The 25,997-nt window shown below is 39.3% G+C and overlaps 2 protein-coding genes and 2 long non-coding RNA genes across 7 annotated transcripts; 2 read left to right on the top strand and 2 right to left on the bottom strand.

Moving 5' to 3' along the window:
* The first annotated feature begins 2,201 nt into the window (after window positions 1–2,201).
* Window positions 2,202–21,743, top strand: LOC126600131 (uncharacterized). The gene is made up of 2 exons (XR_007615365.1): window positions 2,202–2,302; window positions 21,491–21,743. It is a non-coding gene; the product is annotated as an uncharacterized LOC126600131 (long non-coding RNA).
* Window positions 4,498–6,552, bottom strand: LOC126600127 (acyltransferase Pun1-like). The gene has a single exon (XM_050266668.1). It carries the CDS (start codon window positions 6,106–6,108, stop codon window positions 4,813–4,815), a length of 1,296 nt encoding a protein of 431 aa, XP_050122625.1. The 5' UTR covers window positions 6,109–6,552; the 3' UTR covers window positions 4,498–4,812.
* Window positions 7,422–21,136, top strand: LOC126600129 (uncharacterized). Of its 4 annotated transcripts, none has more exons than XR_007615362.1 (5): window positions 7,422–7,690; window positions 19,328–19,367; window positions 19,483–19,631; window positions 20,022–20,088; window positions 20,947–21,136. It is a non-coding gene; the product is annotated as an uncharacterized LOC126600129 (long non-coding RNA). The 4 variants fall into 4 exon arrangements; XR_007615361.1 differs by having other exon boundaries at window positions 7,426–7,690; window positions 19,502–19,631; XR_007615364.1 differs by lacking the exon at window positions 19,328–19,367 and having other exon boundaries at window positions 7,425–7,690.
* A 1,159-nt stretch (window positions 21,744–22,902) lies between the features above and the next one.
* On the bottom strand, window positions 22,903–24,546 carry LOC126600359 (acyltransferase Pun1-like; the record flags this gene model as incomplete). The annotated part of the gene is made up of 1 exon (XM_050266946.1): window positions 22,903–24,546. A coding segment is annotated over one exon (1,329 nt), but the record flags the coding sequence as incomplete, so codon positions are not given.
* Window positions 24,547–25,997: the final 1,451 nt, after the last annotated feature.

Below are 25,997 nucleotides of genomic sequence, written 5' to 3'. Positions count from 1 at the left end.
TAACTTCCTCATGATCATCATCGTGCGATTCAGCAATGCCAGAAATCAAACACAGGACATACCGTGTGAAATATGAGTTTGAAATTCGTTCCCAACTACTATACTACTCAGTGGTGGTTCACCTCGTGAGTATGATTAGAACTATGGTTTGGACTAAAATTCCAAACATACATTTCGATCCAAACCCAGCATAAGGGTTGATAAAATGAGTTGTTCAAAGAAAAACAAGAGAGGGAGAGAAAGACGATTATGTAAAATGGTTTTGTATGAAACTGCATACAGATAGTAATTTTAGACACAACACGTTATTGCAACTCTAAACTTGTACGAATGCACGATGTGATGCGTGTGGATGCAAATTTCCATCTCCTTCTTGGACAAAATTGCACCTGCAAAACAATTAACACCTTAGGGTCAAAACCAAGAGCCTCACGCACCCACGATGAATGGGGGAGGGGGGTTTTGACCGAAGAACCTCCGATGCCAAAATTAGAATTTAGAGAGAAAAATATTTAGAGAGTTTTTGGAGTTTTGCAAGAGTGTGGACTTAGGTTTTTAAAGAAAATGGGGTTCAATATATAGAGCATGGCCAGTCCCCCTTTAGAGAAAAGGAGGCCCGCCCTTTGGGGTATTTTTGTGTGAAATGAGTGATTTAATTGGTAATTAATGGATTAATTAGGAATAAATCCATTAATTAGCCAATTAACTCAATTTATTTGGAATGTTTTGAAGGTTATGAAATAATTACCTTGTGGAAAATATAGGATGAGGATGGATGAAATAACTTTGAATTTGTTACATATTTTGGACATTTTTGACTTGATTGACAGATGATTGTCCACTGCTCGCGCGTAGGAAATCTGATGTGCATCGAGGGTAATTTTGTCTTTTCCTTACTCAAAAATGCACGTGTCGCCTCTTGATTATTTTTGGCTTCACAATGCGTACACAATTAAAACGACAAACACATCATCCACTGTTCACATAATATTATACTCACAAAATGATAACTTTTTTATGTTTAATATGAGTCGATATATTATTATATTATGAAAGGTTTCTAAGATTGATATAACTCTTCATTATAGTTTGTTACAATGAAGTTGATAGTTGGTACGTATTGTTAGACTATAAAGATTGTAGGTTGCTTGTAATATGACAAGTGCCAAATTGTAAAGTGTACCGCTTGTCAATGTATTAGTGGATATGTTTTGAGGTAGTTATGGTAAATGTAGTTATAAATAGGGGAAAGTCTTGTAATTGTTACACAAATAAGTTTGTTATACAATTCTATTCTCTTGAGTACTTTCTCTCTCTACTTTCTTGATTGTTCTTCATAGCTTTGTTGACAAGTATAAGTTTATTCACTATAAATTATTTTGATCATTCTGTGAAAAATCGTTAAATTATCACGTGAACAACTATGTGATCACCTTTTAAATGGTATTTTTGTCGAGCCATACTCTCCCCTTAACATTGATATTGATAGATTTTTTTATAAAATGACCAAAATGATTTACAGTGAACAAATTCAGAGACCACTTATATTGAATTTCATTATTATGGTTCAAAATGAGAATTTATATCAATCTCATGAACTATTTTGGCCAAAAAAATCCTTATATATTATCAATTTTACAATTTATTAACACGAAACATGACACCAATATAAATAAATAAATAATCCAAGCACGACTCCATTTCCAACACTAAAATTAGGCTATGATGGGATTATGAGTTATGAGTTTCTTTCTTTCCCTCTTCTTTCTTTTTCTTTCTGGTGAAGACTACCTACCAGTTTTCTCCGGAGTAAATGTGAAAGCAATGAAAATTTGTTGAAAATAGCATTGCAGGGGAAAGAGATCCTTTAAGATTGTGCTGTTTTGAAAATTGGGATTCCCTCTTCTTGAACGCATGAAGCTTTTTTCATATAAAATTTTACAACGACTGTGATAATTTTGAAATGAGTCCCTCTCCCTTATTCATACGCGAAAAGGAAAAAAACTAAAAACTAAAGAGGAGTAAAGGGGACTGAACGATTGGGAGAGATGGAGAAAGGAAGGGGATGATGCCGACTTGAGAGACAGTAGGTGAAGAAGATATTTTTAATTTAGACTCATTTGGAAGTACTTTTAATATGATTGAAAGCGTTTTTAAAGAACATGTTTATGAAACCAAAAAAATCCTTGTGAAGCCAAAGGCGCGAACTTGACAAACTGGAGGGACGGCAAGTGTGAGAACCAGAGGGAGCTTCGAGTGAGATAAGGCGTGCTGCTGCTGCTGGTTTGACTTAGCCGAAAAGGTATTTTATAACTCATTCTTTCCTGTGAATATTACATAAAAAGGTTTCATAACTCTTTCATTCTTCTTCTTCTTCTTCTTCTTTCCGGTGAATACTACAAGAAAAAGTTATTAGAAGATTGACATATTTTTTTCTGAAAATTTAAAATAATTTTCACGACCAGATCATTTTTATCGAATTTTATTATCAGGACTAAAGTGAGCGTTATCCTAATCTCAAATACTATTTTAGCTCCCATTAACTTATAACGATGAAATGTTTTTCATATACTTATCTTTACTTCTATATATTAGTCTTAGATGAGACTAGATTATTAGATTGTGATGACTAGATGACATCAAAATGATATTAGCCATTCATATTTTCCCCCATCAACATTAGTCATTTGGGTTGTGATATACACACACCCCTTTTTACTTCTCACACCTCTTATTAATTTTTGTTATTTGATATTCTTCAATTCATTCGATCCGACGACCGAAAATTAAGAGGATATATGAGAAGTAAAAAATGGTGTGTGGATAGCACACCCCTAGTCATTTACTTAAGAAAACAAAATATAAGATACATAAATGGATAAGCAAAAAAAGCCACGCAACAACAAGAGTTCTTGAACTCCACCCACCGCAAGGGTGGATGTAAATTGGAACCAAAGTGGTCCTAGGACCACTCGGAGGGTGGAAAACTATCACATTCCGGCCCAGGCCCCCACCACATCCAGGGCTCGACTCTACCGTAACACGATATTGTCCGCTTTGGGCATCGACCACGCCCTCACGGTTTTGTTTATGGGAACTCACACGATAACTTCCTAGTGGGTCACCCATCCTGGGATTGCTCTTGCGTGAACTCGCTTAACTTCAAAGTTATGATGGAACCTGAAGTCAATGAGTTCCCAAAAGGCCTCGTGCTAGGTAGAGATGAGAATATACATATAAGGCTTACAGGATCCACTCCCCTGGTTTTGTTTCTGGGAACTCACACGATAACTTCCTAGTGGGTCACCCATCCTGGGATTGCTCTTGCGTGAACTCGCTTAACTTCGAAGTTCTGATGGAACCTGAAGTCAATGAGTTCCCAAAAGGTCTCGTGCTAGGTAGAGATGAGAATATACATATAAGATACATAAATGGATAAGCAAAAAAAGCCAGGCAACAACAAGAGTTCTTGAACTCCACCCACCGCAAGGGTGGATGTAAATTGGAACCAAAGTGGTCCTAGGACCACTCGGAGGGTGGAAAACTGTCACATTCCGGCCCGGGCCCCCACCACATCCAGGGCTCGACTCTACCGTAACACGATATTGTCCGCTTTGGGCATCGACCACGCCCTCACGGTTTTGTTTCTGGGAACTCACACGATAACTTCCTAGTGGGTCACCCATCCTGGGATTGCTCTTGCGTGAACTCGCTTAACTTCGAAGTTCTGATGGAACCTGAAGTCAATGAGTTCCCAAAAGGCCTCGTGCTAGGTAGAGATGAGAATATACATATAAGGCTTACATGATCCACTCCCCTGGACGATGTGGGATGTTACAAAAACACGCATATGAAGGTCATCTGAAGATCCTTTGATTGTTTGGTACGTACGCATATCTCAACAGGCTGCATCAACATCACTCGACATATATTCTCAATAGCATTCACCAGATTGCTTCAACATATATTGTAACTTGTTGACATATAGGCAACAACATGATTTGGTTTCGTCAATAAGCCCATTAAGTGTTCGACGAAATGCCTCAATTGGATAAAATGAATTTTTTTAACGCGCTCCGCGCTTTTTTTCTTTAAAAAACGTGAACTTTTAATGTTGGGACACCCAAGTTTCGAATCTTGGATCCCCCATTGCCTGCATGCCTCCCTCACGACGAAGCAGAATTGACAACATAAACCCATCTTCTCCCTTTACCCTTTATTCATCGCGCCTCTTTTATCCAGCAGGTTTCAGGCCATCGTTATATAACTAGGGTTTTCAGGTGGCAGTGAATCCGTTTTATATGAGTCATACTTAAAATAGAATTTATCAACCCAATCATCCATTATATTATCACACGTGTTGTAACCCTTGTTTTAAAAATTACTTGAAAGCATCCTTAGTCAGTCTATCTTACTTTTTTCCATAGAAAAGCATTATCAGCACTCTTTTCATTTTCTTTTGTTAGGGATCTGCTATATTTTCTTAGGTATACGCAATAAAACAAATCCATTTTATTGAAAGAAAAATAAAGTCGATAGTAAAAGCAATACATTACTCATTGTTCACACAAAACAAGAAAATTGTGGAATCAAAAGCAACAAAAGAAATCACCAAAGGTTACAACATGGCATCCAAACAAATTCTAAATGCTCAAGAACACTAGCAACTTGCTATTAGTATAGTTGCATTTTATTTTCCGACATTTGAAAGATACTTATAGTATGAATCTCCAATGACATAGGGAAGCAAACCTTTTATTTATTGAGTAATTATAGAGAAGGATTAGATGAGATTTACCCTTCAGTAATGGTCTAATGCAGAGAAGCATATGCAAGCAGGTCCTGGTTGGTTTCAATCATGACCATATCTTCTTTTTTCAGTGTTATGTATGCATCGATGCCAATGCCATCACTTGCATCCAACAATAACATTCTGTTTTTGAAATCTTCATTCCAAGGGATGCGAATGCATGATGCCTTTCCCCATCCAAAATTGGCCGAGCCGAAAGGAAACCTACACAAACTGGTGCACATATAGTTGTCCATATCATCCTTTTGAACGAGCTCACTATACTCCTTCAGGAATTGAACTACTTCCTCCCCTCTAATTTCATTGGCATATTTTACCTTAAATTCCTCAACGCATTTCCTCATTTTTGCAACCAAGGTTTGAAGATCATATACTTCATTTTCTTCGATCTTCGTCAAGGTAAAAAACACAAAATTTCCTTGTAAGTTTTCTGCGAAGGGCTGAGCCAATATTTTCCTCAGGTTCGTAGAGGACCGCCATGTGGATGGCCTTGCAAAACCCAAGTTCGATCTTGATGCTTCCAATGCGGATTTCCAAATGAGCGCGGAAACTGCTTCAACTCGCGTCGGATTTGGCACTGTGGCACTGGCAGCTTTGGCCTTGAGAGCAGCAATCTTTGAGGCATCAAACACAAGCCTCCTTCCGATAACATTGTCAATAAAAGGTAGCGTGAGGGGGGTCTTCTTAACAAATTCTTGTGGTGGGAACAAAGTAGCTGCAACACCAAATTCTGTAGGAAGTACTACGTGATGGTCAGTAGTGCTGGCAGTGGAGCGGGCAATTTCAGCCCAGCTTTCGATGAATTTGCTGTTCGCTAAGGCATCGGCGACCTTATGTGAAATGCTGACGCCAATTGCCAATCCACCACATTTGAATACGTTGGCCTGGACTAGTACAAGATGCCCTACTTGTGCTTGTTTGGAACGCATAGGAGTTGGAATCAGTTGTCTCAGGATCTCAGAATCGGGTTTGTCCAGGATCTTGGACATGGGACAGTTGACTTGGGCTTCAAGAAATAGAGCTCCGCGGTCATCGCAGTTGATGGAAACGTTATTTTTGAATTCCCCTGCAAAAGGGTAGAAGATAGTGAGGGCCTCAGATAATGATTTCTTTAGAAGCTCGGACTTTTCAGCGACCAAAGAATGTTCATCACTGCTGCTAGGATAGAAGAGAACTTGTGGCATATACAGTTCAAGTATAAACTGGTCAAAAAGGGAGAGGCACAAATGTCTAAGGTGGTGAGGAGTTGGAGAGGATGGTTTAATAATTTCTTTGTGAATTACGTCAACCTTGATCATCTTTTTATTTTCTCCAAACTCCTTAGTTACAACTTTGAGTTTGATCAGAACGGATGCTGGAGTTGCTTGGCAACTGAAAAGCCCAAGGTCAGTCCCCAAGCGATGGATGAGTTGTATAGAACTAACAGAGTGAGGAGTGGAGAAGATGATAGAGAGAGAGAGAGAGAGAGAGGGGGGGAGGTAGCTGGAGTGTGTGGAGAAGTTTACAGAGAGGTTCCTGAGCTGATGACTGAATGAATAAATTATTGGCTATCATTAGTCGTTGCCAAAACTGAGAAGAGTGGGGAGTGGAGAAGATGAGAGAGAGAGAGAGAGAGAGAGAGAGAGAGAGAGAGAGAGAGAGAGAGAGAGAGAGAGGTACTGGAGTGTGTGGAGAAGTTTACAGAGAGGTTCCTGAGCTGATGACCGAATGAATAAATTATGTGTGTGTACGGAGGTCCCCATAGCAGCTCTGCCGACGTGAAATTGATTTATAGGGTTTTTGAACATTAGTCCTTGCAAAAGATTAAAATTTAAAAAAAAAATTAGTGTTAGATTACATATTCAATTTAATCCCTTGAAGTGTACTCTTATCAAAATTTATATTCAATTTTTTTTATTTAATGTGCATTTTTATTTAATCTCTCCACATTAAATTTTAATTTTATTAATATGCATATATTTAGTTCTTTAATTATAAATGAACATAAATAAGAAAATATTAAAAGAAATTTGTGATACAAAATATATAAATACATGATTGTACTGTGCCGAAATATATATAATTGACTTTTTTGTACCTACATGATTGTACCGAAATATATTATAATGAACCTAAATATATGTACCGAAATGTATTATATGAATGTACCTAAATATAATACCGAAATGTATGTACCAAAATGTACGTACCGAAATACAGTATCGAAATGTACGTACCGAAATATATGTACCAAAATATACGTACCGAAATGTATGTACCGAAATGTATTAACCGAAATGTATTATATTGAATTAATGTACCTAAATATTAATACCGAAATGTATGTACCAAAATGTACGTACTGAAATGTATGTACCAAAATATAGTATATTGAATTAATGTACCTAAAAATCAATACTCAAATGAGAGGTATTAGGTTCGAATCTCGTGGATGATGAATTCGATACCAAATTAAGTTGTCCATGTGGCTTAGCCGTCTTAGTGTAAAATATATCGTTGTTGTGACAGCCCGTCCCGTATTATCATTTTCGTGAGTGTGAAGTTAATAAAATGCCTTGAGCGTTTTAAATATTTAGAGTATTAGGGTTTATCTAGTTACCCTAATTTTTAAAAGTTGGTTGATTTTGGCATTTTGTTTGTTTGTGTTTGAATGATTGTGGCTTGTGGACCACATACACTCACGGGATACACAGAAATCACCCCTTTTTCTTCTTCTTTTCCGTGATTCCCTCAAACTCACTCTCTCTATTCCCTTCGAGCTCTCTCTCTCTCTCTACACACGGACCATCACCAAGGACCTTCAAAACTTCACAGATCGAGGAAACAAAGACCACCATCGTCTTCATCTCGTCGATACAAGTCCATCCATACTAGTTTCAGGTAAGAAGTCCACCGTTTTCACGTCAAACCACTTACCTCCGTTATGGTCACTGTTCATGCAATAATTATTGAGTGATTTTTAGGGGTTTTTAAGCTCATAGGAAGCTTTTGAATTATTCGTACTTTCCTTATAAATATCGCTTCCGCACTGTGCACATGGCTACGTCATGCTCACGTGACGGCCAGCATGTCTTGACTTCGGTCGAGGTGTGTCAGTTGCACTATAAAAAATAAAAAAATAAAAAAATAAAAAAATAAAAAAATAAAAAAATAAAGAAATAAAAACTCAAATGTGTGTACCAAAATGTATGTATATGTTTGTATCGATGAATTAATGTACATATATGTTTGTATCGATGGATATACCGAAATATTCAAATATATTAACGTACCTAAATGAAGAACATACAAAATTGTTATCGGACTATATATTATAAAAAAAAAATTAGTTGCCTAAATGTAGACATTAAAATATGAATAAAAAGATAAATAAAACATCAAAATATAACTAATAAATGAGATGATTAAATGTACTAGGGACTAAATTGGATTTTAATCTTACACAAGGTTATAGTCTAAAACTCATCTTTTTTAAGGATTAAAATGAAGTTTTCTATTGATTTATACACACATATGTACACTCCTGAAAATTAAATTGCCCAGGAGGGTTTTTTTTCATATGAATCTTCGTATTAAATCTAGATAAGCAAACTTAAATAATTTTTTTTTACACGTAAATAAAATATTAATTGATAGAAGAAAGAGGCGTTGTGTCGAATTCTTCTATATGGAAAATTCTAGTCTCCTCATCAAATATTTAAACTCAAAAAATTCAATTGCATAAATTTTAATAACTTCAAAGGGGTTTGAGTAATTTCTCACTGCACCTCCTTGTCACCTGAAGATTCTTCTTCTTCATGGAGCTAAATGAATCCATGCCGATCTACCCGACCCGATTCTTCCCCATAGCCTCTTCGGGCTCGAAAATGATGGATAACTGTCACTTACTTGTCATTTTTATTTATTTATTTATTATTAAACCAATTAATTACTTAGCACTAAAAAAATTTAAGATTATGTAGTTTCAAAAATTGGGATCTCATTCTTTTGGAACACGTCAAGCACAAAATCAAAAGAAATTAAATTGTGGACCATCGTGCTCTTTGGACAGTGAGTGCTTGGACAGTGCCCTCAAATAACTACAACTCTATTATTGTACGGCAGTTTGTACAACTCTATTATTGTACGCGTGTACAAGATGTTTTTCGAATCATAGCGTGATACGTGCGATTTACATATTTTAAATGTATTTATATGCGTAAATTGACAAAAGAAAAGTTAAATATTTGAAATAAAAGAATAATCTTAAATCATGCTAGAAGAAACATATTATAAACCAATCAAAACAGCTACATTCGGTTTCTATTGAATTTACATTAAAAATAGAGAAAATAATATTTAATAAACAACTGATTGAATCATATTATTGCTAGCCCATTATGAGGCTAAGCCCACCACTCCTTCCCTTAGTGTAGATAATATCGTTTGTTAAAAAAAAAAACTAATTATTTGACAACTAATTTAATCACATTATTATGCACGTGTCAAAGACCTTGATTAGAACTGACATTACACGCCTCTTAAAATATTTTAAACGTGTTTAAAAATAGAGAAAATAATATTTAATGTACAACTGATTGAATCACATAGTACTTCCTACAGAATTCGGTGTCGCAGCTACTTTGTTCCCACCACATGAATTTTTTCGAATTTTTGAATTTTTGAATTTTTGAATTTTTGAATTTCCGAAAAAATATATATATATATATATATATATATATTTTAAAGCTTTGTAGGTGAAACTTTGGTGTTGAAGCTTTGTAGGTGAAGCTTTGAGGTTGAAGCTTTGTTGGGCACCATGAATTGATTTTGCTTCACACTATCTTGATCAAGATAGTGTGAAGCTTTTGTAGGTGAAGCTTTTGTGTTGAAGCTTTGTAGGTGAAGCTTTTGTGGGTGAAGCTTTTATGGATGAAGCTTTTGTGGGTCAAGCTTTTGTGGGTCAAGCTTTTGTAGGTGAAGCTTTTGTGGGTCAAGCTTTTGTGTTGAAGCTTTTGTGGGTGAAACTTTTGTGTTGAAGTTTTTGTAGGTGAAGCTTTGGAGTTGGAGTTTTGTAGGTGAAGCTTTGGAGTTGAAGCTTTTGTTGGATACCATGAATTGATTTTGCTTCACACTATCTTGATCAAGATAGTGTGAAGCTTTTGAGAATTTGTAATTGTCCTCCATTGATGAAGCTTTTGTTGGTGAAGCTTTGGAGTTGAAGTTTTGTAGGTGAAGATTTGGAGTTGAAGCTTTGTAGGTGAAGCTTTGGAGTTGAAGCTTTGTAGGTGAAACTTTGGAGTTGAAGCTTTTGTTGGGTATCATGAATTGATTTTGCTTCACACTATCTTGATCAAGATAGTGTGAAGTTTTTGAGAATTTGTAGTTGTCCTCCATTGATGAAGCTTTGTTGAATTTCCCTTTTTTTTTTTTTTGGGAAACTAGAAATTTGAAAATGTGGGAAAGACAACATATACAAATTTTGCTTCCACACTGTTGAGCAAGAGATTGTGATGCAAGCCACACCTTGTAGTAGCCGAAGGTTTGGATGAACCATATAAATTGAATTTGCTCCGAAGGTCTGAGAATTGTAGTTGCCCTATATTGATGAAGCTTTTGTTGACACCATAAATTGGTTTTGCTTCACACTGTCTTGATCAAGAGTGTGTGAAGCTTTTGAGAATTGTGGTTGAACTCATTTGATGAAGCTTTTGTTGGCACTATAAAATAGTTTTGCTTCACACTGTCTTGATCAAGAATGTATGAAGCTTTTGAGAATTGTGGTTGCCCTCCATTGATGAAGCTCTTGTTGGCACTATAAATTGGTTTTGCTTCACACTTTCTTGATCAAGAGTGTGTGAAACTTTTGAGAATTGTGGTTAAACTCCTTTGATGAAGCTTTTGTTGGCACCATAAATTGGTTTTGCTTCACACTGTCTTGATCAAGAGTGTGTGAAGTTTTTTAGAATTGTGGTTGCCCTCCATTGATGAAGCTCTTGTTGTTGGCACCATAAATTGGTTCTGTTTTACACTGTCTTGATCAAGAGTGTGTGAAGCTTTTGAGAATTGTGGTTACCCTCTATTGATGAAGCTCTTGTTGGCACCATAAATTGGTTTTACTTCACACTGTCTTGATCAAGAGTGTGTGAAGCTTTTAAGAATTGTGGTTGAACTCCTTTGATGAAGCTCTTGTTGGCACCATAAATTGGTTTTGCTTCACACTGTCTTGATCAAGAGTGTGTGAAGCTTTTGAGAATTATGGTTGCCCTCCATTGATGAAGCTCTTGTTGGCACCATAAATTGGTTTTGCTTCACACTGTCTTGATAAAGAGTGTGTGAAGCTTTCTACGAGTTGTAGTGTTTGCATTATTACAGAGGGGAAATGTTTGAAGTAGATGCAAGAGGGCTGAATAGCTTGATCTTCGTATACCATGCATTGAAGTTGTTGTTGGCTTGCAATAAGACTTTGTTGGTGACTATAACTCTTGTTGGGCATAAGTGCTCCTTTAGTTGAGTTGTCAAGCTTGAGGGTTTTTGATTATTTGTGAATGCTAGGAGTTTACATGTACAAGTTGTACCACTCGTCTTTTGGTAGGTGGAATGAATGGTGAGTTGCTTTCATCACTTGGTTGGTGGTACGAAGGTGAATTCTTTTTTCCCCTGGTTGGTGGCATGAATGGCAAGTTGCCAAATGATATTAGAGTACGGGTTGTACATTACATCACTTGGTTGGTGGCATGAAGATGAGTTCATTCTTCACCTGGTTAGTGGCATGAGTGGCAAGTTGCCGAATGATATTAGAGTACGGGTTGTACATTTCATCACCTGGTTGGTGGCATGAATGGCAAGTTGCCAAATGATATTAGAGTACGGATTGTACATTTCATCACCTGGTTGGTGGCATGAAGGAGAGTACGGGTTGTACATTTCATCACCTGGTTGGTGGCATGAAGATGAGTTCATTCTTCACCTGGTTGGTGGCATGAGTGGCAAGTTGCCAAATGATATTAGAGTACGGGTTGTACATTTCATCATCTGGTTGGTGGCATGAAGGAGAGTACGGGTTGTACATTTCATCACCTAGTTTGTGGCATGAAGATGAGTTCCTTCTTCACCTGGTTGTTGGCATGAGTGGCAAGTTGCTAAATGATATTAGAGTATGGGTTGTACATGTCATCACCTGGTTGGTGGCATAAAGGAGAGTACGGGTTGTACATTTCATCACCTAGTTGGTGGCATGAAGATGAGTTCCTTCTTCACATTTCATCACTTGGTTGGTAAGAATAAGGGCAAGATGTCTAGGCACATTGTAGCAAGTGTCGAATGACACAAAATATGTTGAACCCTTTCAAAGCACAGTTGGCTTATGTATGAATGTGTTAGAATGTATGATTGAACGAATATACTGTGAAGTTGTTCGTTTATTTGTATAGTCTTGTTGACATATACTTAGACTTTGTTTCATGTTGGAAGTATTCATGTTGAAGCTTTGAACCCGAGTGTTTCATTGCTAGGAATGTAAGAGGATTAGGATCGAGTTGTCTAAATCACCTTTTTATTGAATTCATGCCAAATAGTCTTCGTTACATAGGATGACGAACGGCTGAAGCTTAACACTTGTACAATGTGAGTTTACTTGTCATAGTACTTTAAGTGATCAACGTTCAATGGATGGCTAAGGGTCTTGCCATCGAAGCTTCTAAGCTTGTAAGAGCCAGGGTGATTGATGCCAACAACTTCAAACGGTCCATCCCAGTTTGAACTAAGTATTCCTTCACTTGGGACTCTATCGCAGAGTAATCTTTTCTTCAATACCCAGTCCCCCACTTTGAAAGAACGAGGTTTGACCCTTGAGTCATAGTAGTCGGAGATGTGCTGCTTGTAGGCGACATTCCTCAAGTGAGCCTGGTTTCTGTGTTCCTCGACTAGATCTAAGTTGAAGGTAAGTTGTTTGTCATTTTCACTTTGGACGTAGTTCTGGACTCAGAACATTGCTTGATCAAGCTCAACTGGGACCACTGCCTCTGTACCAAAGGCAAGTGAGAATGGGGTTTCTCCTGTTGATGTCCGATACGAAGTGCGGTATACCAAAGAACTTGGGGTACAAATTCTGGCCAACAACCTTTAGCCTTGTCCAAGCTGGTTTTCAAAGTTCGCTTGATTATTTTGTTGATGGCTTCAACTTGTCCATTAGACTGGGGATGAATTGGGGAGGCAAAACATAAGTTGATGTTGAACTTAGAGCAGAACATCCTGAACTTATTGTTGTCGAACTGTTGCCCGTTGTCAGTGACTATCGCATTGGGAATGCGAAATCTGCAAAGGATGTTCTTCCATACGAAGTCTTTTATTTTTACCTCTGTAATGGTTGCCAAGGGTTCTACTTCGGCCCACTTTGTGAAGTAGTCAACTGCAACGATTGCATAGCGAACCTTGCCCTTCCCTACATGCATTGGGCTGATCAAATCAAGTCCCCATTGGGCGAAGGGCCAAGGGCTGATCATAGGAGTGAGTGGCTTGGAAGGGGAGTGAGGAATAGTTGCGTAGCGTTGACACTTATCACATGAGCGGAATATTCTGATGGCATCTTGGTGGAGTGTTGGCTAGTAATATCTTTGGCGAAAAGCCTTGTGTGCTAGGGATCAAGATCTAGCATGATCTCCGCAGACTCCTTTATGTATTTCCCAAAGGACAGTTTCGGCCCCTGCGGGCGTAAGGCATCTTAGGTATGGTAGGTTAAATCCCCGCTTGTAGAGTTGGTCATTAATGATCAAGTAACGGGTAACCTTGTATCGAATCTGCTTATGTTGGACTTTGTCATTTGGAAGGGTGCCATGAGCAAGGAATATATAAATCGAGGTAATCCAACTATCTCCTTGTTGTAAGTTGTACACTTCCGCAGCCATGGTGCTTGGTGCTGCTAACAATTTGACCTGAATTTTTCTCCTAATCTTGTCTTCCACCACTGAGGCGAGGCGAGCCAAAGCATCTGCATGACTGTTTGCCGCTCAAGGAATTTGGGTGATCTGGTAGTGGAAGTGCTTGAGCAACAATTGTGTTTATGCCAGATATGCTGCCATTGAGCTATCTTTAGCGTCAAAGTTGTTGGTGACCTAGTTAACCACCAATTGGAAGTCACTGAAGATATCAATTCGTTTAACCCCAAGGTGTTTGGCCAAACGTAAGCCTGCTAGAAGGGCTTCATATTCGGCCTCATTGTTCGACGCCTTGAATTTGAAACAAAGAGCATACTCTATCGCCACTTTGTCAGGGGTCGTAAGGACTAGTCCTGCTCCACAACCCTGTTGGTTGGACAAGCCATCAACATATAGACTCCATGCTGGGGCTGTTGGTTCTATTTTCTGAGCTTCCGAGGGTAATGAAACCACTTCTTTAGGTGTAGAAACAATGTCAACAGGATATATGAAGTCTGCCACTGATTGGCCCTTCTCAGCTGGGTTTGGTTGGTAGGAGATGTCAAACTCACCCAATGCTATTGCCTATTTGATCATTCGCCCGGAAGTGTCAAGACTTTAGAGTATTTATCGAAGATGATGATTGGTAAGCACGATGATGGAGTGTGCTTGGAAGTAAGGGCGAAGTTTTCGAGCAGACATGACCAATGCTAGAGCCAATTTCTCAATGTTGGAGTATCGTGTCTCCGCATCTTGTAAGGCTTTGCTAGTGTAGTAGACAGGCCGTTCGACATTACCATCATTTCGAATGAGAACGAAACTTACTGCTGAAGCCAATACCAACAGATAGATAATGAGAGTGTCACCAACCTCAGGTTTGGAGAGCAAATGGGCTTTACTTATGTAGTCTTTGAGGTTCTTGAATGCCTCAGCACATTCATCAGTCCATGTAATGTACTTCTTACTTCCTTTAAGTGCTTTGAAGAAAGGAGCGCATCTGTTTGTGGCCTTAGAGATGAACCTAGTTAAGGCTGCCACCTTGCTAGTAAGGTTCTGGATGTCTTTTGAAGTTACCGGTTCCTTCATGTCGAGGATTGCTTTGATCTTCTCGGGTTAGCCTCAATGCCTCGTTGGCTTATCATGAAGCCTAAGAATTTGCCAGAGCATACGCCTAAGGCACATTTGTTGGGGTTCAACCTCATTCGATACCTTTTCAGGATGGTGAAAGTTTCAGATAGGTTGGTGATATGTTGGTCAGCATGTTTGATTTTGACTAGCATATTATCAACGTAAACTTCCATGCTCTTCCCAATCTGTTCGGTGAACATTGAATTGACCAGTCTCTGATAAGTCGCTCCTGCATTCTTTAGGCTGAAAGGCATGACTTTATAGCAATATAGTCCCCTATCAGTAGTGAAGGCTTTGTGTTCTTGGTCCGGAGGGTTCATGAGGATTTGGTTGTATCCTGAGTAAGCATCCATGAAGCTCAAGAGTTCACACCCTGCCGTAGAGTCTATAAGTCTGTTTATGAGAGGAAGAGGAAAGATGTCATTCGGGCAACCTTTTGGAGTATGAGATTTTCCTTGGTCGGATTCTTCTTAACAAAGACAACATTTGCTACCCACGTTGGATAATTGACTTCACGGACGAAGCCTATGCCTTTGAGTTTTTCAACTTCTGGCTTCATTACCTCGTATCGTTCAGCGTCATAAGATCTTCGCTTCTGTCTCATTGGCTTAGTCTTGGGGTCAATACTTAAACGATAATAGATTATATCATGAGAGATGCCTAGCATGTCCTCGTATGACCAGGCGAAGACCTCAGTGTTCTCTTGCAAAAAATAGATCAATGCCAACTGAATGGGTGGTGACAAGGTGGTACCAATCTTCACCATGCGATCCGGATAATCTTTTAAGATAGAGACCTTCTCCAACTCTTCAGCGGGTTGTGCTTGCTGGGTGAAAGAGTCATCTCGAGGATCGTCGGGTTGACTATTGCCACCGTGAAGATCTAAGTTTGCTTTGTCTGGGCTGGTCTTTATGACTTGGTCATGTATAGAAATGGTTTCCTTGGGCACATGCAGGTGTTGTTGCTTGACCGAAGTGTTGTAACATGATCGTGCACTAAGTTGATCTCCTTTGATGTAACCATTGCCATAAGGGGTTGGAAATTTCATCAACAACATATATGTGAATACCATGGCCTTGAAATCATTGATGCCTGTGCGTCCGGAGATGACATTGTATGTTGTTAGGCAATCAACCACCAGGAAGTTAGTGGTAATGGTAGCTGTATAAGGGCCTGTACCAATGGTGAAAAGTAAGTGTATGCTCCCCAAAGGTTGCACGATATCACCGGAGAAGCTTATCAGAGGGGAAATCGAACGGTCGAGTAAGTGTTCAGCTACATTAAGTGCCCTGAAAGCTTCAGCAAACATGATATTGACCGAAGCTCCTGTGTCTACCAGGATTCGTCGTACTTCAAAGTTGGCTATGTGAGCTTCTACGATCAGTGGGTCGTTGTGAGGGTAGATGATACCTCTTTCTTCCTTAGGGTAGAAACATATTGGATCCTAGTTAGGCTTTTGATACTTACCTCCCTTGATGTCTTCATCGTGAAACACTTGATGGCCAGACCTTAAACTTCATTCACTATTTTTCATGGCCCTGTTGGAAGATTTAGATATAGGTGTGCCACCACTTATGGAATATATCACATTTACCTAGCGTTGGTTACGGTTACCCCTTGGAGGGTGAAGGAGGAATTGATCAATTTTTTCTTCACGTGCCAAAGCTTCAATATGATCACGAAGAGTGATACACTTCTCGCCGTCATGGCCGTTATGCTCGTGGTAACAGCAAAACATGCTCGTGTTCATCGTGGGCTTGTAATCCGGGTACCTCGGCTTTGGCTTCGATATCAAATGTGTTATACTGGGGTAAATGGCCATGAACGTGGTGTTTAAAGGTGTGTATGCCTCATACCTCGGGGTAGGGGTTGTCCTGACACGTGCTTGACCCACTGTGTTGACTGCCTGGGGTCGGGGATTATCATGGCGATACCCTTGGTTATCACAGTAGTGTCCCTTACTCCTTTTACTAAAATGAGACTGGTGATGATGAAAATCTTTCATTTTGCCCTGAGATTGATATGTCTGTTGACTTGGCAAAGTATTAAGTTAGGTAGGGGGAGGCACCGTTGCCGTTTGGAAGGTCGAGGTCTTCTCATTTGGTTTGATCTGGCTTCCACTCCCTACTTGCTGATAATGGGTGGTTGTGGGGGGTTTCCCTTGATATGTCATTGCCTCGGCGGAGGCATGGTTGTAAGCATGTGCCATCACCTTAGAGTAAGTCTTCTAAGTGTTGGCATTGATCATGTACTTGAAGAAACAATCACGTAGGCCTACCGTGAAAGCCTTGAGGACGGTCTTGTCATCTGCCTCAGCACAGCGAGAATACTCATGGCTGAAATGACCGGCATACTCTCGTAGTGACTCGTCCGGCTTCTAGCGAATAGTGTACAAGTCATCTGCAGAATGCAAGCGATCGGTCTGGAAGATGTGTTGAGAGACAAACAGTTTCCTCAGTTCCTCAAATGAGTCTCAGGTGGAAGACGGCAATACCAGTTTAGAGCTCCGCCAGAGAGGGTGGAGGGGAAGAGAAGACATCGTTCTTCATCGGTGTGCATCCGATATGCCATGGTGGACTCAAAGAGGTTAAGGTGTTCAATTGGGTCTTCCCTTCCAGTATAGAGTTGTAAACCAAGCTTTTGTTTTGTCTTTGCTTGAAGGGGGTGTCGAGGATCCTCCTTGTGAGAGGGCCAGGCCTAGGTTGGTTCCAATCAGGTATCTCAACCTGACGTTCGGCCTTCAACTTGTTTACTTCCTCAAGGAGCTGTAGGACAAGGGGGTCCTGAGTAGAGTCATGTACCACTGGGATTTTCTTTCGTAAGTCTCCATCGCCTCTTGGAAGTAGGAAAGTTTGAGCAAATGCGTGTGATTTTTCCTTGGACTCGCCGTACTGACTTCTAAGGCTAGTCTGTCGGAATATTTCAGAGTCCCCTATACCTTCATGTCCCTCTAGGACCTGTCGTTCCTTCCCTAGATTGGCAGATGGCCTGGGTCGTGAGAGGAGACCGAGTCTTTCAGAAACCCTTAGGTCATTGATCTTCAAGCATATGTGGAGGGGATTCTTTCGACGTTGCTTTAGGAAGTCTAAGCAGTCACGATAAACGGCTTTCGATCATTCCAACCCTTCTGCAAGGAGGTGTCTTCCTCCACTTCTCCTGCTTCGGGTCGAAGCAGCTGGGTTGAGAGATGTCTCATGTTGATCAATGTTTTGATGATTAGCTCACTCTTCATCAGGGATACCCATGTCGAAGGAAGGTAATCTTCCGTGTTGGAGGGCACCTAGATGATGGTTGATGTCCACAAGGGCAACGAGCTCGCGTGTTTGAGTATGCCTAGTTTCGTGGAGTGTCTCAAATAGCTTCTCATACTGCTCCTGGAGGACCTCATTCTTCATTGCTATCTTGTTGTTCTGAGCTTCTAGCTCATAGACTTTAGCTTAAAGAGCAACCCTATTTCCTTCCTTCTTTCGTTGCTTCGCACTAGGTGCAAGAGGGGTGTCATTCTGTGTGTTATGGCTTCATTCGCTCCCCATGTTGGAGAGGGATGCCTGGTCAAAAGAGAGTGTACGAATGGTGGAAACCAGCTTGACAAAGCTGAAGATAGTGGGAATAAGTGTCGTTCCCACAAACGGCGCCAAATGTTGATGCACAAAATCAATTAGGACTTTGGTACAACAGAAAGTGTTAAGTTTGTAACCTTCGCTAGATTGCTCCGGTCACTAGTGTGGATAAGTATGTAAATGGATAGAGACAGGGAAGCAAACACAAGATGTACGTGGTTCACCCAGATTGGCTACGTCCACGGAGTAGAAGAGTTCTCATTAATTGTGAAGGGTTTACACAAGTACATAAGTTCAAGCTCTCCTTTAGTGAGTACTAATGAATGATTTAGTACAAATGACATTCAGAAATATTGTGAGAGAATGATCTCTATTTATAGAAGAGAGTTTCTAGTTTCATTCTGACATTGACACGTGTTGTGTTGTGATTGGCTTCTGATGTTAACACATGTCGCGCTATGATTGGCTTCTGATGTCGACACGTGTCGCGCTGTGATTGGCCTCCTGGTTGGAGGGAAACTCTTCTAGGTCCTTGACGGTATAACGTTGACCGATGCTCAGTAGTTTCGGTATTGGTAAAGTATGGTACAAATACAAGACATCAATTAGAAACTACTAGTGTCACAGCCCGTCCTATGATTCTTTATATCGGGGACATGAAATGGCGGAATCACCCTTGACGGGTATTAAGGTATGTGTGTGTGTGTGACATATTATTTAGACTAAATTTTCATAAGCTTTGGGAAATAACTTAAGTGAGATTAAAATGTTGGTTTGTAATTTATGTGGTTAGGGAGTTAGGAAAAAGAAATGGATGGTGAGGGGTTGTGATAGACCACACACACACACTTCCTTCCCTCTCTCCCTCCCCCGTGTTTCTCTCTCTCCTCCCTCACGGCTTTCTCTCTCTCTCCCTCTCGAATTGTACGGACAAGCTAAGAACCTCCCATTTCTTCACGGATCGAAGGTTCTAAGGTAAGATTTGAACTCCTAGTAAGCTTGTGAGTTCGTATATGTGATTTGTGGAAGTTAAAACCCTCAGAATTGTCGTGAAACCCTAACCCCGAAAATGTGCATTGTTCATGCACAGGTAAAATCTTGCATTTCAGGGAATTTCAAGCTCACAGTGAGCTTAAGGAGATCCTCACGAGCTTCGGGGTACTTCGTTGGTAGAATTTGGACGTTGAAGGACTGAGAACGGAGTTTTTCAAATTTGGCCGGATTATCGAGCTTTCTCAGGTAAAATCTAGTGGATTTTAGACCTTGAAACTAGTCTATCATGATTCTACATGTTGAGGGCTTCAAATTGATATAAAATACGAAGAAAACGGTTAAGAAATGAGGGAGAACAAGGGGATTGAAAAATCCCCAGTTTTCCAGCCACCGGAAAACACAGTCCGGCGAACCAAGGAAGAAGACGCGCGTGGGGGGCGCATGTACCCGTGCTGCCCTGGCGCGTGGGGGCGCGTGCCACGTCAAAAAAAATTTCTAAAACTTTCTCAACGTTCGTGACGTCGAGTAGGTCGATGTGGTATATTCATATACCCAAATTGAGCACCGTATGAGAAGTTATTTCAAATTATCGGTTATGTGCATTAATTAACTTTTTTATAGTTGTTTCGCATATAGGTGACACCTATCCCGAGGACGAGCGCATCCAGGGACATCACGGGGGTTACGACCCATCGACTTACCAGTGAGTGGGCAGTTTTGTTTTTCGTATTACCTATATACTATTAATGTTCCCAGAAATTGAATTTATATGAAAGTATGTTTTCAATTGCCAAGCATGCATATTATAAATTATATGGATTGATAATTGATGCATATTTATGTGAATTGGTGCTGTGGACGCATAGGTGAGTATCAGGTGAGTTTTATGTTATTCATGTGAATCATTGATGATGTGAATTGTGTTGAGAGCTCATAACCTACACCCCTGGTGTTAGTGCTCATATTATTCACCGCACCGCACGCTCACCTTGGATCCAAGTTGGTGCATGTCGTATAGACCATGTGAGGGTTCCGACATGCTAGTCGTACAGACCACTAGAGGTGGTTCCGACTAGTAGGTGACCTTAGATTATATGCACAGATGATTAATGAGAGAAGCACTAGAGCGTATTAATTCACCATCATAGTCGTACAGACTACTATAGGTAGTTCCGACTTAAGTGCAGTGTAGTGCAGTACAGGTCACAGTTGGTGACTTCGGCAGGGCCGTACAGATCACAGTTGGTGACTCCGGCTGGATGGGATATTGAGCTATAGAATCAGCCGTACAGGACCATTGTAGGGTCTCCGGTTGATTTATTATTTCACCTGATTTGTATTGATACATTCTTATTATATTTTGGCATGGCATGGCATATTCTTTCTGAAAAGCGATGAAGGATTGTGAGTTGAGCTTTTGATGATATATATATGTTTATATACTATTTTTCTGGGGAAGTATACAGGTTTTACAGCGAGGGGTTAGAAACGTTTTAAATGAAATGTTTTTGAAAACTTTGGTTTTACTGACCCGCTCAATTTTGTTTTTGCGCCCTTCCAGGTTCTAGTTAGCAATTGGTGGCTCACGAGGTTTTCTTTGACGTTCTGACAGACTTCCTGCATGTAGGACTCACCTGCGGGTGTTGTAATTTAAATATAGTCCTACTTGACTACACCTAGTTTTTATGCTCTGAAATCGTGTATTGCACACTTTAACTCACTCTAATACTGCTAGTAGTTGGTTTTTATTCCTTCGTATTTCTTATTCCCTTTGCTTCCGTATCGCACTTATGGTTACGTCACGCTCACGTGGCGGCTAGCATGCCCTGATTTCAGGATCGGGGTGTGTCAACTAGCATCAATTATAAAAGAATAATATATAATATATATATATATATATGTATATATATATATTAATTAATAATATATATTTTTGGTTTGGTATGGGATTCCCGAAATATAGAGAAGCCAATCCCGAATGAAATTTCGGTTTGGGAAATTGTTGGTTTGGGATTGCGATTTTTTCGGTTTGGTTTGGGATTTTTAGGAATTTTTTCCACCCTTAAGCTAAGGCGTGCTGCTGCTGGTTTGACTTAGCCGAAAAGGTATTTTAGAGTTGGGCGAGGCGGCGGAGGGCAGCGGTGCAATCGGCTATGATGGGATTATGAGTTATGACATTCTTTCTTTCTTTCTTCTTCTTCTTCTTCTTCTTCTTCTTCTTCTTTCCGGTGAATACTACATAAAAAGGTTTCATAACTCTTTCTTTCCTCTTCTTCTTCTTTTCGGTGAATACTACATAAAAAAGTTATTAGAAGATTGACAGATTTTTTTCCAGAAAAAATAAAATAATTTTCATGACCGGATCATTTTTATCGATTTTTATTATCAGGACTAAAGTGAGAGTTATCCCAATCTCAAATACCACTTTAGCTCCCTTTAACTTATAACGATGAGATGTTTTTCACATACTTATCTTTACTTCTATATATTAGTCTTAGATGAGACTAGATTATTAGATTGTGATGACTATATGACATCAAAATGTTATTAGCCAATCATATTTTTCCCCATCAACATTAGTCATTTGGGGTGTGATATCCACACACCCCTTTAATTTTTGTCATTTGATATTCTTCAATCCATTTGATCCAACGACCGAAAATTAAGAGGATATGTGAGAAGTAAAAAATAGTGTGTGGATAGCACACCCCTAGTCATTTACTTAAGAAAACAAAATATAAGATACACAAATGGATAAGCAAAAAAAGCTACACAACAACAAGAATTCTTGAACTCCACCCACCGCAAGGGTGGATGTAAATTGGAACCAAAGTGGTCTTAGGACCACTCGGAGGGTGGAAAACACGCATATGAAGATCCTCTGAAGATCCTTTGATTGTTTGGTATGTACGCATATCTCGACAGACTACATCAACATCACTCGACATATATTATTGATAGCATTATTCAGATTGCTTTAGCATATATCGTAACTTGTTGACATATAGGCAACAACTTGGTCTGGTTTCGTCAATAAACCCACTAAGTGTTCGACAAAATGCCTCAGTTGGATCAAATGAATTTTTTTAACACGCTCCGCACTTTGTTTCTTTAAAAAACGTGAACGTTTAATGTTGGGACACCCAAGTTTCGAATCTTAGATCCTCCATTGCCTGCATGCCTCCCTCACGGCGGGGTGGAATAGACGACATCAACTCATCTTCTCCCATTACCCTTTATTCATCGTGCCTCTTTTATCCAGCAGGTTTTGGGCCATTGTTATATAATTGGGGTTTTCGGGTGGCGGTGAACCAGTTTTATAAGAGTCCTACTTAAAATAGAATTTATCAACCCAATCGTCCATTATATTATCACACGTGTTGTAACCTTGTTTTAAAAATTACTTGAAAGCATTCTTAGTCAATTTGTCTTTTTTTTTTTTGTTGATAGAAAAGCATTCTCAGCACTCTTTTCATTTTCTTTTGTTAGGGATCTATATTTTCTTAGGCATACGCAATAAAACAAATCCATTTTATTGAAAGAAAAATAAAGTCGATAGTAAAAGCAATACATTACTCACTGTTCACGCAAAACAAGGAAATTGTGGAATCAAAAGCAACAAAAGAAATCACGAAAGGTTACAACATAGTATCCAAACAAACTCTAAATGCTCAAGAACACTGGCAACTAGCTCTTAGTCTAATTGTATTTTATTTCCCGACATTTGAAAGATATTTATAGTTTGAATCTCCAATGACTTGGGGAAGCAAACCTTTTATTTATTAAGTAATTATAGAGAAGGATTAGACGAGATTTACCTTTCAGTAATGGTCTAATGCAGAGAAGCATATGCAAGCAGGTCCTGGTTGGTTTCAATCATGACCATATCTTCTTTTTTCAGTGTTATGTATGCATCGATGCCAATGCCATCACTTGCATCCAACAATAACATTCTGTTTTTGAAATCTTCATTCCAAGGGATACGTATGCATGATGCCTTTCCCCATCCAAAATTGGCCGAGCCGAAAGGAAACCCACACAAACTGGTGCAAAAATAGTTGTCCATATCATCCTTTTGAACGAGCTCACTATACTCCTTCAGGAATTGAACTACTTCCTCCCCTCTAATTTCTTTGGCATATTTTACCTTAAGTTCCTCAACGCTTTTCCTCATTTTTGCAACCAAGGTTTGAAGATCATATACTTCATGTTCTTCAATCTTCGGCATGGTAAAATACACAAAATTTCCCTGTAAGTTTTCTGCGAAGGGCTGAGCCAATATTTTCCTCAGGTTCACAGCGGACCGCCATGTGGATGGCCTTGCAAAACCCAAGTTGGATCTTGATGCTTCCGTTGCGGATTTCCAAATGAGCGCGGAAACTGCTTCAACTCGAGTCGGATTTGGCACTGTGGCACTGGCAGCTTTGGCCTTGAGAGCAGCAATCTTTGAGGCATCAAACACAAGCCTCCTTCCGATAACATTGTCAATAAAAGGTAGCGTGAGTGGGGTCTTCGGTGAGTTAAAAAATTCTTGTGGTGGGAACAAAGTAGCTGCGACACCAAATTCTGTAGGAAGTACTACGTGATGGTCAGTAGTGCTGGCAGTGCAGCGGGCAATTTCAGCCCAGCTTTCGATGAATTTGCTGTACACTACGGCATCGGCGACCTTATGAGAAATGCTGACGCCAATTGCCAATCCACCACATTCGAATACGTTGGCCTGGATTAGTACAAGATGCCCTACTTGTGCTTGTTTGGAACGCATAGGAGCTGCAATCAGCTGTCTCAGGATCTCAGAATCGGGTTTGTCCAGGATCTTGGACATGGGACAGTTGACTCGGGCTTCAAGAAATAGAGCTCCGCGGTCATCGCAGTTGATGGAAACGTTATATTTGAATTCCCCTGCAAAAGGGTAGAAGACAGTGAGGGCCTCAGATAATGATTTCTTTAGAAGCTCGGATTTTTCAGCAACCAAAGAATGTTCATCACTGCTGCTAGGATAGAAGAGAACTTGTGGCATGTACAGTTCAAGTATAAACTGGTCAAAAAGGGAGAGACACAAATGTCTAAGGTGGTGAGGGGTTGGGGAGGATGGTTTAATAATTTCTTTGTGAATTACTTCAACCTTGATCATCTTTTTTATTTTCACCGAACTCCTTAATTACAACTTTGATTTTATTCAGAACAGATGCTGGAGTTGCTTGGCAGCTGAAAAGCCCAAGGTCAGTCCCCAGGCGATGGATGAATTGTATAGGACTAACAGAGTGAGGAGTGGAGAAGATGATCAAGATGTTAAACTGTCCCGCATCGGTGGGGTGAAGAAGTTTAAATAGTATTACCCACTCTAATTAATACCGAGATTTTTTATGGTAAAATCTCACATATGATGATTATACATATGATTAAATTTAGGACAATATCGGCATCGTTAGAGTGGACGGATCCGAGCTGATGACTGAATGAATAAATTATTGGCTACCATTGGTCGTTGCCAAAACTGACCGCTGAGTTCCAATTGAATACAAGTGGGCCAACGTTGGAGTGTGTGGAGGAGAAGTTTACAGAGAGGTTCTTGAGCTGATGACTGAATGAATAAATTATTGTTGTGTACAGAGGTCCCCATAGCCAGCTCTGCCGACGTGAAATTGATTTATACACGCCTATACAGTTCAGGAGGCAAATCAACAGTTTATTCTTTTTTATATAAATCATTGTATTAAATCTAGATAAGCAAACTTAAATAATTTTTTTTACATATAAACAAAATATTAATTGATATAAGAAAGAGTTGTTGTGTCGAATTCTTCAATATGCAAAATCCTAGTCTCCTCATCAAATATTTAAACTCAAAAAATTCAATTGCATAAATCTTAATAACTTCAAAAGGGTTTGAGTAATTTCTCTCTGCACCTCCTTGTCAGCTGAAGGTTCTTCTTCTTCATGGAGCTAAATGAATCCATGCAGATCTACCCGACCCGATTCTTCCTTATAGCCTCTTCGGGCTCGCAAATGATGAATAACCGTAGTTTACCACCAGTTATCATCTTCTTCTTTTTTCCTTTTTTTTAACCAATTAATTACATAGCAACGACCCGATTCTTCCCCAGAGCCTATCCGAGCTCAAAAAAGATGGATAACCGTGGTTTACTTGTCATCTTTATTTATTTTTTTTAAACCAATTAATTACTTAGCACTAAAAAAATTTAAGATTATGTAGTTTCAAAAATTGGGATCTCATTCTTTTTGAACATGTGAACCACAAAATCAAAAGAAATTAAATTGTGGACCATCATGCTCTCTGGACAGTGCCCTCAAATAACTACAACTCTATTATTGTACGGCAGTTTGTACAACTCTATTATTGTACGCGTGTAGAAGATGTTTTTCATCACGGCTAGCTAGATACGACTTATATGTGTCAATTGATAAAAAAAAATCAATATTTGAAGTAAATGAATAATCTTAGATCATGCTAGAAGAAACCTCTCATAAACAAAAAACAAAAGTCAATATTTGAAGTAAATGAATAATCTTAGATCATGTTAGAAGAAACCTCTCATAAACCAACCAAAACAGTTGAATTCACGTAATAAAATTGGTTTCTATTGAATT

This window comes from Malus sylvestris, chromosome 14, assembly GCF_916048215.2.
Source record: "Malus sylvestris chromosome 14, drMalSylv7.2, whole genome shotgun sequence".
In the NCBI taxonomy this organism is placed as follows: domain Eukaryota; kingdom Viridiplantae; phylum Streptophyta; class Magnoliopsida; order Rosales; family Rosaceae; genus Malus; species Malus sylvestris.
The sequence above is the reverse complement of the archived record's forward strand: the minus strand, read 5'-3'. Positions and strand labels throughout refer to the sequence as shown.